Genomic DNA, 21,035 nt, shown 5'->3' with positions numbered 1-21,035 from the left:
AATCAGGTCTTTGTGTGTTTTTTTTGAGAGGAATAGCCTAAACAACAGAACCTGTTCTCTTTTTCTCTATGAAAGTTGGGGCGTTAAAACTCCAGATAGTGCAGTTTACAGTGTGTGAACTGAGTCAGTAAATCCATGACTCTTAAGTTGTTTTTATCTTGACCATTTCATAATCTCCAATGGGTATAGTTAATCTCCTAATTTGGAAAACTAACAAATCAGTGATTTCAAAATCTAGTTACCTGGTGTGTGATGTATATAGAAATTTTAAATCCAAATCCCACCTGCCTCCTGTTCTCTGGTCCGGCTGTATTCTAGATTGCTTCAGCTGGTGAAAACTCCCTATTGACTGCCTTTCCTGGGCAGTACCACCCCACGTGTCCCCTTTTTCCTGCATGTCCTACGACTGCCTGTTTGAGTAGGATGCCCAGGTTGGTGGTGGGGGCTGCCTGCAGCAGAGGATTTCCTTCCTCTCCTGCAGCCGTGCCAATTCCCATGGCCTGGGAGATGAGGAGCTGTCCCAAGCAGCCCATGTCCTTCCCTGCCCTCCTGCTTCAAGGACAGCGCTGGGGAGTATCTGCCTCTCCCTTGCTTGCCCAAGCATTCACTTAATTCTTATTTATTATTTTTCTTAAGCGAAGCTCTCCCTCTGTTTGTTCATCCTGCCCCTACATGAGCACTGGGCTCAGGCATCGGGATTCCTGACGCTTTGAGATGGTGTCCAGGATGCAGGAATTCCCACCGCTTTGTCTCCTAATGAACCAAAGGAACAAGCACCGAACTGTAAATGTTTGGAAGTGTAAATGTTTGCTGTGGCAGCAGCAGCCGGTGCTGCCAGCCCGGAGGTCGGTGTCCGTGTCACTGCTGCTGAAGAGCCTTTGATTGCGCATTTCCCTGCTCGGTGCCCACAAGTGCCCAGCGAGTGCTGCGTGTTTGTGCTCTGCCTGCACAGAAATCTGCTGGCAGCTGATGCTCTGCTTCTCCTTGGAAGTATTTGAGCTGACCCTGGCGAAGGGAGCGGGATGGGGAGGGCAGGCTGGCTGGAGATGGGGAGAGCTGCCCACGGCTGTGAAAGAGGGCCGGAGAGCAAACAGGAGATGCAGTCATGTGCAATCGCATCTCCTGAACGACAATTAAAGTAGGAGAGTCTGAATCTCTCAAGGAAGGGTAATATTTAACTTGGGCAAATGCTTGTTATGGTCTGTGCTCCAGCCTACATGTGTCACTACGCCCTTCCTTGAAAAAGGAATTGCAGCAGAGCCCGGGAGTTCAGCTGCTCTTGGGATTTGCAAAGCCCTGTGTGATCCTGCAACCATCCTTGTTGTTACTGTCCTGGTAAACTGCCCTGGGTTTCTCACCTGCGTGGAGCTGGGCTGCCCACTGTCCCCGTGGGTGTGACTGTGCCTGGGTGGCGTGAGGCTCAGTCCCACCACCAGCCCTGCCTGCTGTCAGGGTGCAGAGCTCCTTCCATGGGTGCTTTGATGCTGTAGATGCTACGTGAGTTCCCTTGGCCTTCTGAGTTTTCCCATGTATGGCAGAGCATGTCATGCTCCTCTTGCTGGATATCCCAAAATCAGTGCAGTGCTCTTCAAAGTGAGTGGCACAAACACCAGCTGTGGGGATTGCAAATGCAAGTTGCCACCCTAAATGTGTACAATAAAGTTTAGGCTCTATTAGAATAATGTGGACTTTCCTCCCCTTGCTGAGGCCTCCCCAGGGTCACTTTTCTCTAAGACAGTTTAGATGCAAATTCCCCATATTGAGGTTTTGACCGAGTGTCACTGCAGCCTCCCATCTTCCCATTTGCTCCGTGCACGTGCAGGCTGCCAGCTTGCCAATTTTGGGCACAAGTGGTTTGTAATTACCAGCTCAATGCTGCTGCTGCACTGTTAATTCTTAAACCATTTAATGTATCAAATTATTCCTTCCTGTGCTATTTAGAGGCGAAGGGCTAAGTAACAGTGATGGCATTAATATTAAATTCTCTAAAACTAATAGGAACCTCTTATTTAATTGTTCTGGCACTCAGCACATCTGGGGAATACGGTGCCACTGGAAAGCTAATAGAGACAGAGGTCTCAGGGTGTATTAGCGCTGGGATGCTGCTACATTCCTAGTTGGGTTATTTACGAGTTAAGACTATCCTAACTGTCTATCTGTGCCTTAGAGGCTTAGTTTGATTAAACCCCTTTGTATTGCTAATGCTAATGGAGCTGGATTGATGCTGGGGATCTGCTGGGAGAGCTTAGCAAAAGGCTTAATGTAGACATGACTCTGCTGGTTTCACAGTCTCTGGGCCCCGCGGGAGGTGTCTGCAGTGGGCAGGATCTCCCTGCCCTGGCAGTGTGCTGGGGTGACCTGGGCACCCATCCCTGCTGCCTGCGGGACCATCACCCCTCCCAAGTCTGTGCCACACCTCCCACATGAGGTGTCCTACAAGCTCTGCTGGCTTGTCATGCCCACTCTGAGAGTCTGGCTGAGTGTTCGGGGCCAGTTTCTCTAGCTAGGCACTGTTTTGTGACTGTGTTGGTTGAAATGGGGGCTCTGGGGGCTGGCAGGGATTGCCCTTGCTGGGACTGGGCTCTGGCTGCCAGCGGGAGAAGGCTGCACATAGCTGTGAGACCACGATAAACTCAAACAGCCCCTCTGTGCTTCTGCAGCGTGGGTGGACTAATGAACCAGGAAAACTGCTGAATGTGACAGAAAGCCGTAAATCTCAAAGCAGAGGAAGACCTGCTCCTTCCTCAGGAAAACCTGGCTGCTGTGCTGGGTGCTGATACTGCTGCAGGCATGCAGGGCTGCTGTGAGCCACCCGGCCCCTCTTCCTGACCCCAGCCCCAGTGACTGTCCCTCCCAGCATGGGGCTCAGGATACCCAGCCATCCCCCCTGCCAGGGGCTGCTGGAGGAAGGTCCTTTCCGCAGGCGGCGGAAGCGTGTCAGGGTCAGGAGCGAGATGTGTCAGGACTGTCCCTTTCCTGTGTCTGTAGCCGGCATAGATCACACTCAGTCCTCTTCCAAATCAACTCCCAAGCTGCAAATTACTCTGTTGCCTCTTCTAGTACATATCATCATGACAAAACTAATTTTCCATGAGAGAGTCAGCTGTTTCTTGATTAGAAGTGCTCCAAAAATACTAACAGAGAAATGATTACAGGAAGATTTCAGCACTCATTTATATAATTGGACTTTACCTCCCAGGCTGAAGTTGTTGCATCCACTCCTGGCTTGGGGTGAGCACTTGCCCTCCCTGTTGCTTGTGAGCAGGGGGGCTGGGGTGCAGCATTCTGAGTGGTCCATAGCCCTGGGGTGCAGCTGTGTGCTTCTGCCGTAGTTGCTGACAAGCTGTCATGGTTTCCATGTGTTTAAATCACAGTGGAGTTGATTTGTCCTTTAATGAGTCAACAAGAATAATCTCAAGGCAGTCATTTGGGCAAATGGATTCTTAAATTATGCTCATTTTCTGTGTGGGCAGTGAGGGTCTGCTGGAAATTGATAGTCAAAGGGCCATCTCACCTCTCCCATCACTCTTCTGTCCTTGTCCCGTGGCTGTAGCTGGGCTGTTATCGCTCCATGTACGTGCTCTGAAGTGCTGCATGCTCAAAGGGAAGAAAGGCAGAAGGCCAGTGTAATTTTGGAGATCATCCTGTGTGATTAGATTAGCAGTATCTCACAACACAGCTTTCTGGCTGAGCCACAGTCCAGGCCCAGTGCATTGCAAGCCTGTGTCTGCAGGAGCCGATGCTCGGGGGTGATTGGCATCTCCATCCCTGCTGGTGGTGGCTCTGGGAAACAGCTCTTGGGTACAGCAGCCCAGGACTCTCTAGGGTCAGCCAGGTCAGCCTTAGCAAATTTAAAATATGGCCAATTTGCTCATTAGAAGTGCAGTAAATAGAGGAGGGGTGAGGTTTGAGCTCCGTACAGGAATTCCCAAATGTTGGTGCAGACCCAGCAGCCCTGGACACGGCAGCCCCGTGGAGCTGATCTAAGCACCATGTGCACACGGGGAGTGAAATGTTTGCAATAGTGTGTTTTAAATCCGATTTTCTGACCTGAATGAATTGCATGTTCTGGATAAACATGGTGTTTGTGCAGCCAGTTTGTTTCAGGGGTAGGAGAAGGAGCTCTGGCTGGGGTTGGTGGGGTTATGGGGGGCTCTTGGGTTTGTGGCATGTTGATGGCACAGCTCATCCTTGGCCGGGTATCTCCTTAATCACCTGCTTAAAGGGGTTCACAAGTGAAAAGGCAACTGCTGCCTGACACAAAGCCACTGTTGTTCATGCCCATGCTCCCCTGGGATGGTGGCTGCTGTGACAGTCTGCTCAGGATTCTTGCTGCAGCTCAGAGCAGCCCAACCCAGCGAGCCGTGTCATGTGGCTGTGGCGAGGCCCTGCTCCGTCTGCCCGGCGTGGAGGGGAACAAACGGCGCTTTCACTGCGCCCGACAAACCTCCCTCTTCCTCAAATTAACCAGGGATTGGATGCCTATTTGCCTCTCCTGTTCTTTCATGCTTCACCAAGCCTGGTTCTGCTCTACCCAGCAAGTCGAAGCATAATGAAGTAAAAAGTGAAATTACCTGATCAGCATCAGTGAGTTGTGCCTCGCTGCTGACTCCAGCTCTGCACGAGGCAGAAGGTGCAGGATTGCTGCCCGCCTTCCCTTAGCAGCAACCTGGGCCTGATAAAGCATCTCAGTTGAGTGGCTTCAGCCACCCTTTGCTCTGTGCAGAGGAGAGGAACTGTGCCTGGCTCTTGACTAGAACCCTGGTTTTTGGGCTGCTGGTGCTGGGAGGTGATGTGGTTTTGTGATGAGCTCTGAGCTGGAGGTGAGTGTGAGCTTGTGAAGGTTTTGGGACTGTATGTAAGGCTTCACATGGGGAATATCAGCTATGTTTGTTTCTAGCTTGTGGTGCCACATCAAAATGCCAGTTTCTCCTTGAACCTTATCACTGGGCATCTGCTGGAGCAAATTCCCTGTTGTTCTGAGCAGGAGCTCACTTTATACCTCTTGCTGTCATTGAAACAGGGAACTGCACCAGAGCACAAGTTGATGTCATAGCTGTCACCAGCTGACCCAGCGTTCACTCTGGGTTGCAGAGCTGCCCCCAGAACAGGTGGGTGAGCAGAGAGGTTTTGGGTGCAGCTTTGGCTGAGGCACCTCCTGCTCCTTGCTGCTGTAACTGCTGGCTTAAGGTGCCATCGCTGGCCCCACTGTGAAGGGCTGGACATGGACGTATAAAATCACATTTAAAGACAGTTGTCAAGCCCTTCATGCAGCTGACCCCCTTCTTGCTGAATATCTGGTGATTCCCTGTGGCTCAGAGACAGGCTGGGCACGGGCAGCAGCTGGGCGTGGCATGGGGCTCTGTCCTGCTTTTAAATACTTACTTTACTGGGCAAAACCAAAATACAGGTGGGATTGGGAGATACCTCTGGACACCCCTTCCAGAGCTGCCAGCTGGGTGCAGAAGGGGACAGCAGGTCCAGCAGTGTGTGTCCCCCTGGGCAGGGTGGGGGACCCTCACTCTGTGGTGGCGGTGATGCCTCCTGTGGTGCCGTATCTAATCTGTGTTCCTGGGGACTCCAGCCGTGACTGTGCCTTCCTGGCACTGGCACCGGTTCCAGGCTGTGATATGCCTGCTGTAGAAGTGACCTGTCTGTTATGGTTGTTTCCTGGTGACATTACATCAGCCACTGCCCTCCTCTGAGCAGGGTCTCTGTTGTTTCCTTGGCCCGGTGCCCTCTTCATCCCTCCTGCGGTATCTTTTGACCTGTTTTTTTTAATTACTAGTGCAGAATTGTCCTTTCAGGTTGCCCCTCCTCCCTATGTGCAAATCAAGATTTTTCTTTTTTTCCCCCCATTTTATTCTTAACCCTAAAACCTCACCGAGGGGCTGTGGCTGGCACAGTGATGCTGCTGAGGGGTGCTGTGGCTGTGCCATCCTGCTGTCCCTGTGGGTGGCCATCCTGCCGTCCCCATGGGAGCTGCTGGTGACGCAGGGCTGTGCCTGCTGCTGTTTGCTTTGGGGCCTGGCCCTGCCAGCAGGGTGTCAGCTTAAACTGAAACCTAAGCAGGCTCAGCCTGAGCTGTGCCAGGGCACGGGGTCAGCAGGAAAGAAGAGGGGGAAGAAACCTGGCTGGGGGCTGCCCTGGGGACCCAGGGCTTGTGCTGCTGCCTGCCCTAGGGTGTGTGGTGTGCCAGGGGCTCGGAGCCTGGTGCAGGGATGTTCTTTGTGGTGCCTGTTGGGGTATCTCTGCCAAGCAAGTGTCAGCCCTCGGTGCTGCAGCCTGGGAACGACTGCCCTTCTCCAGGCACGCAGCTTGGTTTCCTGTTATAACGATATTTCCTAATTAAGCCTCCCTAATTAAGGAGCAAAAGGTGCTGTTGTTTAAGCTGCAGTGCTGTGTTACAGCCTGGTTGTCAGGTCTGGCTGGGTACGTTCCCTTGTTAACCAGCCGGGTTTCCAAACGTGCCTTACGCCTCCGCTTCCTGACTCCATGCCCTTCCCAGCTCCCCGTCGGGCAACCAAGGCATGTGCAACCCAAGGATCCTCCTGGCAGGAAGGAACTGAAACCAAACAGAAGGCTGGGATTGGTTCCAAAAGATGCTGATTTCTCTTTCCTACAAAAGCTGATGCCGATGGAAATATTCCTTTATTTTTCCTCCCTTGCAGTGAACACCTACCTCTTCATGATGCAAGCCCAGGGCATCATGATTCGTGAAAACATGCGAACTATAGGAGCTCAGGTGTACGAGCAGGTGGTCCGCAGTGCCTATGCCAAGAGGAACAGCAGCGTGAATGACTCAGGTATTTCTTGAACAACTGTGATTTTGGTCAAAGGTTCCATTTCCATTGAAAATTTAAGTCGAAGGAATTAATTTATGCTGGTAAATGCAGGGTGGGAACTTGGATTAATTGTCTGCCTCTTTTATTTTTATATATATAAAAATAGATATGTAACATAAAAATACCCAGTATATATATGAATACTATGTATATATCCGCTAGATATATAAATTATGTTTATTTCTGTATATATAAAAAATTCAAATTCTTGTAACTTGTATAAGGGGTGAAAATCTGAAATGATGGGATTTGAACTGAAAACCTTTTTGCTTTCCAGGAATTCAACTTGTAGCTTCAAGCAGTCTGAGGGTAAACACTTTCAAATTCAGTGCAAGGATCAGGTTTCATATTTAAAAAATTCCTTCCCAGGCGTGCGCCTGCGCAGAGCTCTGGCTCCGTGCACGTGGAAGAGCCTGTGCTCATAAGCTTCACTCTTCCCATGCAAGGATGAACTGAGATGACTTGGCTGGAGATCTGCCACAAATAATATATTGAACTTTGGGCAGGATGCAGGGAGCGGAGGCACAGGCTCCCCCTCCCAGCCTGTTCATCATCCAGATATGTATAAACAGGGTTACAAGTTGTGGTGTAAATGTGGTACAGTGAAGCATAAATGCTCGTGGCTGTGTGTAAGCCAGGGTGAGGCGTTGCTGCTGGGCTGGTGACACCTTCCCTGCTGACCTGTCACCCCTGCCTCACACTGGTGCTGTTGCCATCAGGCTGTGGCAGAGGGTGGGGGAGCTCAGCTCTGCTCCTCCCCTGTGAGGGTTCAGCAGCAGAGGCTGACAGAGTTTTACAAGGCAGGATTATTTCCTGGCCGTGTCCCTGCTGCCCAGCCTGCTGAGGAGCTCATGGTGTGGTCACCAGTTCAGCTGTGCCCTGACTGGGGACGGGCATGGGAGGGGAACTGTTGACTTATGCAGGAGATGGACACCCCAGGTCACCTCCTCTCCCTGACGAGGTCAGCCAGGGCAGCCAGCCTGGGCTATTTTTAAGAGTGGAAACATCAAGTAAAGCAGAGGCAGGGTGAGGGAGTAGCTGATCCCCTGAAGGGATGAGGGTTGGACACTCCATCTCTGCTGCGTACTGTGAGGGGAGCCTTCATCCCGCTGCAGCCTTGGCCCATGGGACTCTGAGTTCTCCAAAAGGCTGCTGTGTGCTCCTTCAGCAGGCAGAGAACTGGTTACCTACCCTTTTAGTGCCAGTGATACCAGTGCTGCTGCTGCTGCTTCTGAAATACCAGGTTTTGCTCAAACCTCATACCCGTCTGTCCCAGCTGCACACACGTGTCAATACCCCTCCTGGCCTGAGAGCTCTGGCCACGAGGATGGTTTCACAGACAAGCACTACGCACTGTCCTTGGCAACCTTCCCTGGCAGGCAGGTCAGGCAGACTCAGGATGGATGGCAGTGACATCTGGAAGTCACTTGGTGCTGTGGCCACAAGGATTACATTAACACTGGGATCAGAATCTTCCCTCCCTGAGTGTTTTTGGTGCCTCAGTGGGATCTGGATGGGTGGCACTGGCTGGTTAGTGTACAGTCCCCACACTGCCATGGGCAGTGAGGCAGTGTGACAGCTGGGAGAGGAAACCTGCCCAGTACAGCTGCAGGGAGGGACCCAGCAAAAGCCTTGACTGTCCTAGCAGCTCTCGGTTGCTTCTGCCCCATCCTACCCTGCAGGCAGCAGTGGGCAGGGTACCCTGCACATCCAGGGAGAGGGATGCTGCTGCTGGGATGAGCTGGCACAGGTCACAAACCAATTTGGGCAGTAGAAGACCATGTGGCCCCTCTGATTGTCCCTGCTCCAGCCACATGGGAGCTCTGGGAAGGAGGTGGCTGCCACTGCTTTCTGAGTCACAGCCTCTCCACACATCACTCATACCCCAGCAAGAGGCTGCAGGGAGCAGTTCTTTGTGCAGTGCTGTCTTGTGTGTGTCCTCCTGGGACCTGGGGCTTTGATTTCTGGGCAGGTTCCTTAAAAATGTGATATTCTCCCCTGAATGGCAAGGTAACCAAGCGCAGGGTGGTTTGCTGCAAGCACAGTGTGCTTGTTCCCATCCATCTGCATTTATTCTTTGCCCTTGGTTGTTTTTCCCTTTTTCTTTTGAGGAAGTAAGTTACAACTTTTCTAGCATTTCCTAATAGATGCAATAATAGGTTTCCTGTTTGGTGAGACAAAGAGGGGTCACTTCTGTGCTTCCACAAGCAAAAAAGGCAGCCCTTAGTGCAAAACAGGGGAGTTGAGCTCCAACATGTGCTGTCAGATGGGCTGAGTACTGAGAGTGTGCTCTGGTGATGGGAGTTTAAGGGGAAAATTGCTTATGGAAATTTACAGCAGTATCAAGCATCCAAAGTAACATCTATTGTACTTGAAAAGCCCTTAGGTTGTGTTTACAGTCCATCTTGAGTCTCAAGATAGTTTGGGTACTGCTTATTTGAGGCTGGAGGGGCATTGCCCAGGAGGTCAAAGGATGCAGGCAATGGGGAGGCTGGAGAAACATGCTGGGCACTGCTGTGACTGCTGGGGCACAGGGCCTCCTCTGCTCCTGCACGGTGCGAAGCAGAGGAAACTCTGTGTGTAACATGATAGTTTGTTTATTGATCCTTTGAGGAGGATTCCAGACAGGATTTCCCTGTGTAGGATACTGCACTGACAGTCCTAGTTGGCATTGCATCCTGCCTGTGGACTTCCTTCTCTCAGCTTTTTGGGAAAGGAGCACACTCGCTGAAGGACCACATCCCCTCTCTTTGTGCCATGGTCCTTCAGGGACAAGGTACAAGGTACCTTTGACTTTCAAGAGCCACGTGCTCCTTTGCTTTGAACTGTTTGTGATATCTAAAGGTGGTGCTCAAAATTCTTCCTTTGGCCAGAAAATGGAAAAGTTTCTTTGATGTGGTGCTGTCTGAGGCAGCTGGGCTTTTGCAGCCGCTTGTCCCAGGATGAGGATGAGCACCCAGCTGGGCTGCAAGGCTAGAGCACATGCCACTGGGGACACAGCTGTGCCATTGGGAACATCCTCAGCCATGGCTGACTTTAGAGTCTGCTCACAGTGGCATGGGGAGGTGGATGGAAATAGCAGACCTACAGCTCAAGTATAAACTTTTCTCTTTTTTTTCCATTCCCCAGATTATCCTCTTGATCTGAGCCACAATGACACCTTTCTGCAAGCCACAACGTTTCTTCCTGAAGACTTTACCTACTTCCCCAACAACACCTGTCCCGAGAGGCTCCCTTCTATGAGTGAGTAGCATCCTGACAGCCCTGTGCCCCTATCTTGCTCCCCCTGAAGTAGTGGCATTCCCAGTTTCACCAGTATTGCACCTTTCCCTGCCAAGCACCTGGGGATGAATGGAAGTGCTGTTTGGAGCCCAGTTCCCTCCTGGGAAATCATTGTTTACCCACTCTCAGGAATTAATCCGTGCTGTGTTGGAGGCTCCTCTCCCTGCTGAAGCAGGAGCCCATTGCTTGGCAAACACGAACAAAAGAGGGATTGTGTGCTGGGAGCTGGTGAAAAGGCTCTGCCAGCCCTTTTCCAGGGCCAGTGGCGGCAGGGTGGCTCCCTTGTGCCTCAGCAGTGCTGCCAGTCCCAACCCCGAGCTGTGCCAGGTACAGCTGTGCCAGGGCTGGTGTGGGAGACAGTCTGGACCCCCCCCACAGGGAGCTGCAGCTGGGAGAAATGCTTCCACCAAAGCCATCCTGCAGTGGGAAATCAGGCTTTGGAGGGCAAATGTTTCCAAAGAGGGGGGGAAATGCTCTCTGCTGAGATGTGTGGTTTTCTCTGCTGGAAACCTGTACAGGTAGAGGGGTACCTGGGCTGGTGTGGGTCTCTGTTAGAGAGCTGCATAGCACATTGGCTACGAAGGCTGAGCAGAGCCCAGCTGCCAAGGAGATGAAGGTGTTACCATGAGCATCATTTCCTAGTTGTTTTTGCTGGTGCTGGGGAAGGGAAGAAGCTGCCTGCACTGAGTGCTGGGGATGGAGGGCAGCGATGCAGCAAAGTGCTGCTTCAAGTGTACCAAGCCACCCCAGGACCTCAGCAGTTCCTGACCTCCCCCTCTGCTTCTCCTGCTCTGCAGAGGGCCCTATCGATGTAAATATGAGCGAGATCACCATGGAGGACATCCACCAGTTCTTCTCTAAAGACCCTTCCATCAAGCTGGGAGGCCACTGGAAGCCGAGCGACTGCCTGCCTCGCTGGAAGGTAACGGGGAGCTGGGCAGCCCTGTGTTCCTGCTGAGTGGGGGGTGGACAGGAAGCCCAGGGCAGGCCTTGGGAAGAAGTTAATGATGTGCTGCAGCTTCAGAAGAATGATCTGAGGAGCTCTGAAATGTGGGGCTGCAGTGCCCAGGGGAGAAATGGTGAACTCAAGGGCTGCTTTAGTGTCCCCACTCCTGCTGTCCCCAGTGCTGGGCAGAGGTGACAGAGGGGCACTGCAGGTCTCCCTTTCACTTAAGGTGATATTGAATTTTTCCAAAGCAACAATCCCTCAAAAAGTGAATAGGAAATTCATGCTGTGGGAGTTGAAAGGGTTTCAGGCTGCTCAGCCGTACATGGGAGAGCTGAGACACCTTGTTTAGTCCTGCTCCCCCTCCTATAACCCCGCACCAGCCAGTGCTGCTCCCCAGCCTGGGGGTCAGCAGTGGGAGCCACTGGTGTGGTGCAGTAAGAGCCGTGTCTTCTCCTCACCAGGTGGCGATCCTAATCCCATTCCGCAATCGATACGAGCATCTTCCTGTCCTCTTCAGACACCTTATTCCCATGCTGCAGCGGCAACGTTTACAGTTCGCCTTTTACGTTGTGGAACAAGTGAGTGACCCTGGGGTGGTTGGGGCAGCAGCCACTGGGGACGTGCTGCACTAAGAACGTGTCTGCCAGCGCTCCAAGTGTGGCTCTGCGCCGTGTCCCAAGGAGTTTCCCTGCCAGAGCATGTCTTTTAACCTTTGGCACGTTTAAGGGTCATGTTGCAATATGTAAGTTGTCCCGTTTCAGCCTATAAGTGGCACAGCTAGGAGATGTGCCCAGAAATGTCTGGTTTTATCTGAAAAACAGAGATACAGTGATTTGGTTTGTTGTTGTTTTATTTTTTTTTAAATTCTGTTTTGTGGGAGTTATTTTTTTTAAACAGCTTTGGACCAGGTGTTTGCAGTTTAGACAATGTTGTGTTGTTTTTGTGTATCCCTGCAGTAGTTCAGGGAGCATCCCCTAGCAGAGTTAGGCATTTCTTATTTGGGCAGCATCTAGAAGACTTCAGTGAATGTAAAACATGACTATCATTGGATGTGGACATGAACCTGTCACTTAAACTGTTTGGCTTCATCCACCCAGTAAACCTACCTCCATATTCAGCTCTAGCTTAAAAAGATTGATTAAAATTGGGGATTTTTTCAAGTGTCTGAGTAATAAGACCTCAGCTCCTGTACTGTAAAGTGAATATCAACCGTTGGTTGATCTCACTAGTCTGCTCCAATACATCACTTCCTTTTGTGGTGCGGATGTGGGAGCTGGTTGCCCTCTGTGGTTTTATAGACAAAGCTGAGAATGCACGAACTGTAGGGACTCCGCTTGAGAAGGAACTTTCTGCCTCCTAGGCTGGAAACCAACCCTTCAACCGTGCCATGCTCTTCAACGTTGGCTTTCGGGAAGCAATGAAGGACTTGGACTGGGACTGCCTCATCTTTCACGACGTGGACCACATACCAGAAAATGACCGTAACTATTACGGGTGTGGACAGATGCCGAGGCACTTCGCAGCCAAGCTGGATAAGTACATGTACCTGTAAGCAGCGTTCTTCCTCCCTGCTACTGTAACAGCTAAGGAGCCAGTGTTAGATTTTATTTATCTTTTTTAAAGGCAGAGGATGAATCTGTGTTTGTTACCAGGCTTTGTGCAGAGGGAGAAAGAGAGGGAATAGCAGAGAGCATCTGCACGGGCCGGGCTTTCCCCTTGGCAGGTGGGAGAGCTGCAGTGCTGGTGGGCTCTGCACTAACCCCTTCCCTCCTGCTCAGGCTCCCATACAACGAGTTCTTCGGGGGGGTGAGTGGCCTGACTGTCGAACAGTTCCAGAAGATCAATGGATTTCCTAATGCCTTCTGGGGCTGGGGAGGAGAAGATGATGACCTCTGGAACAGGTATGGGCTGGGCGCAGCCGGCATCCCTGGGCTCTGGTGGTGGCTCTGTGAGCTGAGCCTGGCACGTGCTGTGGGGGAACAATTGTCATCTTTGACACAGGTGCTGGGCTTGCTGTGCCTGTGTCCCCTGGGCTGGGGAAGAGCCATCCCAGCCTGGTGGCTCTGTGGGAACAGGGGCCACTCCAGCCTGCACAGGCAGTGGGTGGGAAGCAGAGAAGTGCTGTTTGGGAACTGGTTGGCTCTGTGCACATACCCCACACAGCTGAGCAGGAGCCCCAACGTGCTGAGAGCTGTGTGACCTGCCCAGAGCCCCTGCTGGAGTGGGGGGTTTGCATGGCTTCTCTGGGGGTGGGAAGGCTGAGCTGCACTGGAGCCCCAGGAACACTGATGGTGCAGCCCTGGAGATACTGCCAGCACAGCAAACACAACTGGTGATTTTTTTTTTTGTTGTTTGTTTGTTTTGTTTTGTTTATTTTATTTTATTTCTCCCCTTTCTAACGCAGAGTGCAGTATGCAGGCTACTCGGTGACTCGACCAGAAGGAGACACAGGGAAATACAAATCAATTCCCCACCACCATCGAGGAGAAGTGCAGTTCCTAGGAAGGCAAGTAAATTTTTTTAAGAATCCTAAAGCACTTCACAAAGAGTCTTTACCATGTAGGAGGCTCCCTGCAGCTCTTTGAAGGTAGTAACAGCCTGAACTCCTGAAGGAAATTAATTGAGGGAAATGAAGGCAGAGCATTGCCTGGATTCCTCCATCCCTACATTTCATACCCCACATCCCTGTGACAAGGGGTCCTTGCTTTGTGGCTTTGGCTGCCTGAATGCCATCCAAAAGGGGATTGTCAGCATGGCAAGCTGGGGCCCTGTCCTGTATCTGCAGTCAGGAATAGGGGTGGATAATGCCACATGTAGAGAAGCTTCAGTGTTTCTCCAAGTACTGTTGGGACCATTTTGTCTTTTTTCTCAAAAAGATAAATTCTCCCTGGAGCTCTTCAGGAGGGCTCCAACCCCTTTGTCCCAGAGCCATAGTTGTTTTGGAGAGTACAAGGCTTGACTGACTGCTTTTGCCTGAAGACCACGGTAGAATTTAAGTCTTCTGAAAACTGTGCAACAGAAAACCAGAGAAATACCTTTTTCACAAACAACTGCAGGAATTAACACTTGTAGATGAGGATCTACTGGACAAGCAGTGTGAGAGCTCTGTTCTGCAGAGGGGCTCCAGGCTGCTACTGGCAGAGATTTCAGTTGTCTGCTGGTCTTTTTTTGGAGAAGATTCATTTTTAGGGGAGTTTCCATATGAGACTCATCTTTAGCCCTGCTTTTCATTTCTGTGTTACAGGATGCAGCCAGTCAGAGATGCTTCTCTCATTTCACTCTTGAAAAAGAGAAGTTGCTTTTTGACTTAAAAAGCCATATTTAGTCAAACCCTGGGAGTGTAGCAGGCTGGCAGTGAAGTGGGATTGAGCTCTGGTTCCTGACACTTCCCTGGTCTCTCCCTGGCCCCAGCCAGGAGCCCAGGCTCTGTGCCAGCAGGAGCTGTGAGTCCATGTGGTGGGAGGGAAAGATGGGCAGGGCAGAGTTCACCTGGTGAGCCAACAGCTGCACCCACTCTTACCCCTTATATCTCATCACGCTGCCCTTAAATGTGATTGAGGCTGGTTTTGTGCACCAGCTGCAGCTTCCTTCCCCAAACCATCAGTCTGTTACTTTTACTTCCTCGTCCCCCATCCCTCGGACTAAAGCCATTTAGTTCTGCTCTTGTTTGTGTCCGATTTCTTAAAAGTGGAAAGGACATGTCACCCATCAGCTGTGTTTCTCTGGAATGGTGTGGCTGGTGAAGGCTCTGTAGGATGCCCGAGCTCAGCTCCCTCCTGGGAATGGGAGCAGGCTTCAGGCAGGAGTCACAGGTAGTTTTGGTGGCTGAGTGCCTGCTAGTGGCACAGCAAGCATTTTGCCCTTCATCAAGTGATGGACTTTTCTGGCATTTTCCAATATTTACCAACACTGAGTATTTAAAATGTGGTGGTTCCCTTTATTAAGGGCTCAGAAGTTTGTTGTTTTGTAGCTGCTGCTGGGACAGGCTCTTTGAAGGCTGTTCTGGTAGCATTGGGAGGAGTTCACAGGGTGCTGTGGGACAAGTGGAAGTGACTCTGGCCTCTGGTTCTCGTTGCACAGGTACGCCTTGCTGAGGAAGTCAAAAGAAAGGCAAGCCCTGGACGGCCTCAATAACTTGAACTACTTTCCAAACGTCACATATGACGCCTTGTATAAGAACATCACTGTTAACCTGACACCGGAGCTGGCTCTGGTGCCCGAATATTAAGAGGAGAAAATAACTTTGCTCTGCCCTTCACCAAGAAAGCACCACGCTAGACTTTCTTTTCCAAGGTTTATCGAGGACAAGCAACACTTTGTCTAATGAAGGATCACAGTATTTTGGAGAATGAGGCTGAAAGTGCACGCACAAATTGCCCTAGCTGTACCAATCCAGCCCGACACCCGGGCAGCGAGCTCAGCAGTCTCTTAATTTCTTCTGCCACTTGCTTTCTGGGTTTCAGGACAACAGTTCGACCTGCTGCTCTTGTCTCCACATTCCTCCTCCAGCAATCTCTGGCACTGGGACTCGCCTCCGATGCGCTTTCTCCTCTGGGAAGCGGCTCAGCTGAGGGACTCTGGCTTCTTGACGGTGAACGTCGGGAGCAATTTGGTTGGCAACTGCCCTGGTGGGAGATCAAACGACTTCTGATGCCGTTCTATGTCTGTGCGGTTTTTTAAATGACCTGCTTGAAGTATATACAACAGAATCGCTTCTTAAAGAAGTGTAAGTGTAAATATGCTGTGTAAATTGCCCCTTTTTATTTTTCTCCTATGGCTCAAGTCCAAGCTAGAGGTTTACATGCGGTCACCCATTTTAGTCCTGAGTTCTGTAAACACTTGTGTGTGCATCACTGTACTTGTGCAAGGTGTTCCCTTTTAAGCCAGTGAGACTGCTTGCATGATTCCAGCTGTGCATATGCAGAAATGTTTGTGGGACAGGGCCCTGAATCTTCCAGTGCAGTGGGTTAGAAATACAGCTGGGTCATTGCTCATTCCAGACACCACAGGGGTGGCTTTTTCCAGGGAGAATGAGGAAATGGGAATATTTATGAAAAAATTCCCTCTTCTGTGACTTTTACAAGATGATGTGCAAATGAATCCAAAAGCCATATGGAATACAATCCCCTGCCTGTTGCTCTGTATCCCACGTGGCAAGTGTGAGCCTGGTTGCTCTGGACTCCCATCCATGGTGCTGGGGGAGTGTGGCCCCTGGGCTGGCCACCCCTGCCCATGTGCTGTCCTGGGAATGGAGCAGCTGCACAAGCCCTCTCCAGACAGCAGCGTCCTGCCATCACCCCCAGTGTGTCGGAATGGTGTGGGAGGTTGGTTTAGTCTGTATTTATTGTGTAAATCCAGCAGCACACTGAGGTGCTGTCAGAGCCAGGCAGTGTGCAGGCAGTAGCATAGGCACAGCTGATGGGTCAGAGGGTCACAGGTCAGTCAGAGGGAGAGACATGAAGGACACATAAAAACATGAGGACTGGGAACCAGAGCTTGGTCTGACAACTCATCCAGCCATCCAATCCCATCCCCCCTTTCCCCCCAGCTGCCATGGGCAGACTGGGCTCCAGGCCCTGTCCCCAGGGACACAGTCCAGCCCTTACACAGCACTGACACAGCCACTTTCACTGGACCTCTCTGACTTAAAAGTAAATACATTGGGCGTTGTTTTGAGTTTGTATTTCCACACAACAAGGGTGGGTACTTGACCTCTGAAGTACTTTAACTCTTTTCATTGCGTTGTTTGCCTTCGGTTTCCTTAACTTCTCATGGTTTACATTGTTTCCTCAGTTCCGTGGACGTATGATCCCCATACGCATCTGTGGTGGGTGTGACTGCCCAGGGCATTCCTAAACTGTATCCAGAAAACGTTAGTTTAGAAAACACGAGTTCTTGTGTAGATCTTATCGGCCGGCATGAGAGGACAGCGAGCCTGCCCTTGAAAAGCGCTGATGAGTTTGTAACTTAGGTTTTGAAGTCTTTGAACTTACATGTGCTTTAAACTTGCTTCCCGAGGGAATTCAGCCTGGTTATTTATAGGCAGAGGTGAGGATTTGCTTTTTCTGGCGCATACAGCAATAAAGACTTTTGCTTCGGGATCTCGATCTCTTAATTCACGTGGACCCTTTCCGGATGCTGAACCCGCGTTGCCCTGCCCCTTCTTTTCTTTCATCTTGAGACCTTGCTAGAAATCTGTCTTTGTTTAATGGTGCTTCAAACGAGGAATGTATTTCAACTAGTCCAAGTTCACTACCCCGGAATCATGCATGTGTGTGTGAGTAGGTGTTAAACTACCTTAGTCGGGATCCTCAGCCTTCCATGTCCCTGACACCCGTCGCACCTTGTGTGGAACAAAAGCCGTTACCTCTGCTCAGAACTGCGTTCTGCGGTTGGCACAGAAGGGTCCATCCCCAGCAGCATCCTCTTCGTTGTTCCTTTGTTCTAATCATGTTTTGTTTTGGGTTTTTTTTCCCCCTTTCTAAAATGTGGATTATCTGAAAATGTGCACTGTTACTCTTATCAGCTATGTCAAATACTGTATAGTAAATGTAACTTGTTAAAAACATACTGTCAAGCGCATGTGCTGTTATGGTGTAAAAATTCTCGTATTAAGGAGAACTTGTACATATTCTGGCAGCTGAAGTTCAACAAGGCCACTCGTTCGCCCCTTCCACATCAGCGCCGTCAGCCAGCCCTGCTGGAGGGCAGGTCCTGGGTGATGCTGATTTTTTTATTTTTGGGTTTTTTTCTTTTTTTTTTTTTAATGAGCCATGTGGGTTTTATTTGCAAAACTATTTATTGACAGTTAATTCTCTGTAAAGCTCTGCTTCTCTAAGGGAGGTACCGTTTGAGCAACGGCTGCTTACTTCGGGCCGCTCACCATCAGAAGTGGCTTCAAACTCTCAAGTAGCTTTCCATCATCATGGCTTTTGAGCTTACTGTTATGTTTTTAAGAGGTGCCGGGGGGACGTTTTTGCACTGAAGATTAGTGTTTTACAACACACACACACTTCTCAGCAAAGCAATCCTTTGTGTCATTACATTTATTTACCCATGTGTTTGTACATTTTTGTATTTGTTAATTTATGAATGATTTTTTCAGTAAAAAATACATATCCAAGAACACAGATTGCAGTGGTTGCTTTTTTTTTTTTTTTAACAGGAGGTTGGGGTGTGCTTTTTTAGTAGAAGGTGAGATCTATAAGCCCAGAGGGGTGAGTGTTTCTGAGAGTTTGAGTGGAGAAGGGTGAGCCCTGGATGCTAGAGCTAGTTAGGAATTTCTCATTAGGGGTGGATAGAAGTAAACTGAGTGTGAGATGGGGATGCTCCCCAAACTCTTCCTGTTCTGTAGGTGCTTAAGCCTTTTTTCCAAGCATCTGCTTCAGTGTGGTTATGATGAGGGGGCTGGCTGCCTTGGGGGAGTGTGTTTAGGAAGAACTTGGCTGAAGGTGATGCAGGGCTTGGGGATGGTAATTGGATTTTTGATCAACAAACCCAGGCAGACAGACGAAGCTTCCTTGCAGCAGCTTTAAAATATCTCTCTCCTGCTCTGCAGCATACAGGCATGCTAGAATAAATAGCTGGCAGCCCTGGGTTGTTCCAAGCCTTGCCTTTTTTTAGCTCTCCGTCTTCTGGGAAGCTTCCTCCCACCCGCGGCGCTGGGCTGGAGCCTGCGGGGTGTCAGGCTCCTTCCTGGCCTGCCCGGCCAGGGCCTCGCTCCCCCAGCACTCACAGGATCGAGGGGGGGAGCCGTGCACTGGTGGGAGTTCCTGACCTGTTTGAGGAATCCCCGTGGCCGTGGTCCTCCGTGGGTATCCCAGCTGGGGGGCTTTCATTGCCTGTGTCACCCTCGCGGCGGCTGGGCAGGGGCTGGAGGAGATGGAAGCACGTGGAGAAAGTTGGTGGTGCCCCTACAGAGGAAGAACGAGAAGGGCAGGGAAGCCCCCAGCCTCTGTCCCAGGTGGGCGTGTGGGACCCCCTTACTGGGGCCAGCGGCAAAGGAGAGCTGGGAGCAAACCCCCTTTGGTGTGGGCTGTGCCGGGAGGGTGCCAAGGAGAGGAGCCCTGCGAGGGACCGGCACGGCAGCACGGCTCCGGCACGGCCACTGCTGCCTCCCAGCAGCGCAGAGCCCCGGCATTCCTCGGGAGCAGCCCCCGCTGCGGGGGAGAGCACTCCCGATGCGGGCTGAGAACAGCTCAGCCTTCTGTGCTGCAAAATCCCCGAGCTTCTCTGCAGTGTGTAAAAAAAAAAAAAAAAAACAAAACCACAACCACCAGAGCAGGGGGTTTCTCCCTCTTCTTTTCCCCTTCATATCCGTGTGGCACAATCAAGCTGCCTGGGATGGCCTGGGCTGGCAGCCGGAGCCACACACACGCTGTGGGGCATCCCTGCTGCCTGGAGCAGCCCTGAGATGCTGTCCAGGGGGATGCCCTGCTCAGGAGCTGGCAGAAAGGCTGAGCAGCTGTGTTGGGAGACAGTGGTGTGAGTTACCAGTCACACCAGAGCTTCAGGCCAACACACCCTGGCTCTTGGCTTGGCCTCTCTCCCCCGTGCAGAGGGAAAGGTCCTGCCCCCCTACCAGGGGGCTCCTGCTAGCCCCCAGAGCCTGGGGTTTGCTGCTCCAAGAGTGCTCCCCGTGGGAAGGACTAGGTGTCCCTGGATATTTATTCTTCTCTCTGGTGAGCAGTGTGACAATATTGACTATTTTTCAAGAAGGGCTCTTGATAGTCAAGAGGTAAGGGGAGAAGTGAGGAGGAGCACCAGGGACATTGAGGATTAACCACAGCTCTCAGGCAGCTGTCTTTAGTAAATCCTGCTGAGGAGGGCTTCCCAAAAACCCCTTTCCTCTGAAGAACTCTTACAGATACCTGGCCAAGGGCTGTTCTGCCACAATTGGTACCGACAGCAGCAAAGAGGGGGAAACCAGTAACACATCCAGTATCAGCCGTGTGGAGCAAAGCAAACACTCCCCTGTGGACAGCGGGAACTCAGCTGGTCCCTTACTCCACTGACACGGCAGATGCCACCCCCCCGGTTCTGGGGGGATGCAGGATGAGTGGGTGGGTGGGCCGTGGTGACTGGGCCAAACAGGCAGGGCTGCTCAGCCGGGAAAACCACGGGATGCCTGGACATGCGGTTGAGAAATCGTCTCCATCAGCGCAGCCTCGAGCCACAGGGATAGCAGCAGGGAGCGGGGCCGTCTGAAGGCCCCGGATGCGGTGGCACGGTGAGGACTCTCTTGCACAATCGCCCACATCGCTGGGAGCACCTGTGCGGCAGGTTCCCAGTGGCCATAAAACCGCGGGTCACCTTGCGACAGGTGCCTCGCTCCGGGGCCAACGTGAGCCGCGGCAGCGCCCCGCGACCCGCCCAGCACCAGGAGACCCTCCGTGCCCTGCTGTGCCCCGGGAGGTGCCGGGGGAGGCAGTGCCTCCCTGGGAGCGGCAGTAAAACCGGGGGCCTCAGCGCGGTCCGTGCGGCCACATCTCGGCCCTGCTGCCCTTTGCATTTGTCCCGGGACAGGCTGGGGACCCGGGATGGGGCTGATGCGGCCAGCCTCATGCTGCTCAGGAATACCTCCCGGGCATCCAGGCTCCTGCCTTCCCACCCTCATCCCAGCACTGCTCCCCTCCGATTGTATTGCAGCAGCTAATCGCACTGCTGGGGCGATGGCCCGGGATCTACCCCGGGTACATGTGCTGGGGGCTGTGCCATCAATGGCTGCCCCCAGCACATGGCTGAGAGCTGATCCCTGAGCCTGAGCACAGCCCTGCCTTTGACAAAGCAGATTCATTCATAATTCAGAGCCGCTTCTGCAGCGGGAAACCTTTCACAGGTGACCGAACTGAGAGGCTTGGAGACGCCTGGCCTGGCTTCCAGTCCCTGGGCACAGTGGGGAAGAACACGCCGTCCTTAACAGAGCTCATTCCGCGTGGGGTTTAGAGCGGGTGTAGAGG

At 51.8% G+C, this 21,035-nt stretch overlaps 1 protein-coding gene across 1 annotated transcript in view; it reads left to right on the top strand.

Annotated features, from left to right (window-relative positions):
- B4GALT5 (beta-1,4-galactosyltransferase 5) overlaps nucleotides 1-18,199 on the top strand; it is a 45,571-nt gene extending 27,372 nt beyond the window's left edge. The window contains exons 2-9 of the mRNA XM_027646269.1: nucleotides 6,672-6,806; nucleotides 9,975-10,088; nucleotides 10,925-11,049; nucleotides 11,538-11,654; nucleotides 12,437-12,624; nucleotides 12,855-12,977; nucleotides 13,481-13,582; nucleotides 15,157-18,199. Of these exons, the coding sequence (XP_027502070.1) occupies nucleotides 6,689-6,806; nucleotides 9,975-10,088; nucleotides 10,925-11,049; nucleotides 11,538-11,654; nucleotides 12,437-12,624; nucleotides 12,855-12,977; nucleotides 13,481-13,582; nucleotides 15,157-15,304 (1,035 nt within the window). The 5' untranslated portion in view covers nucleotides 6,672-6,688 and the 3' untranslated portion in view covers nucleotides 15,305-18,199. The remainder of the gene's footprint in view (nucleotides 1-6,671; nucleotides 6,807-9,974; nucleotides 10,089-10,924; nucleotides 11,050-11,537; nucleotides 11,655-12,436; nucleotides 12,625-12,854; nucleotides 12,978-13,480; nucleotides 13,583-15,156) is intronic.
- Nucleotides 18,200-21,035: the final 2,836 nt, after the last annotated feature.

Source organism: Corapipo altera, unplaced genomic scaffold, assembly GCF_003945725.1.
Source record: "Corapipo altera isolate COAL_440 unplaced genomic scaffold, ASM394572v1 64, whole genome shotgun sequence".
Classification (NCBI taxonomy): domain Eukaryota; kingdom Metazoa; phylum Chordata; class Aves; order Passeriformes; family Pipridae; genus Corapipo; species Corapipo altera.
The sequence above is the reverse complement of the archived record's forward strand: the minus strand, read 5'-3'. Positions and strand labels throughout refer to the sequence as shown.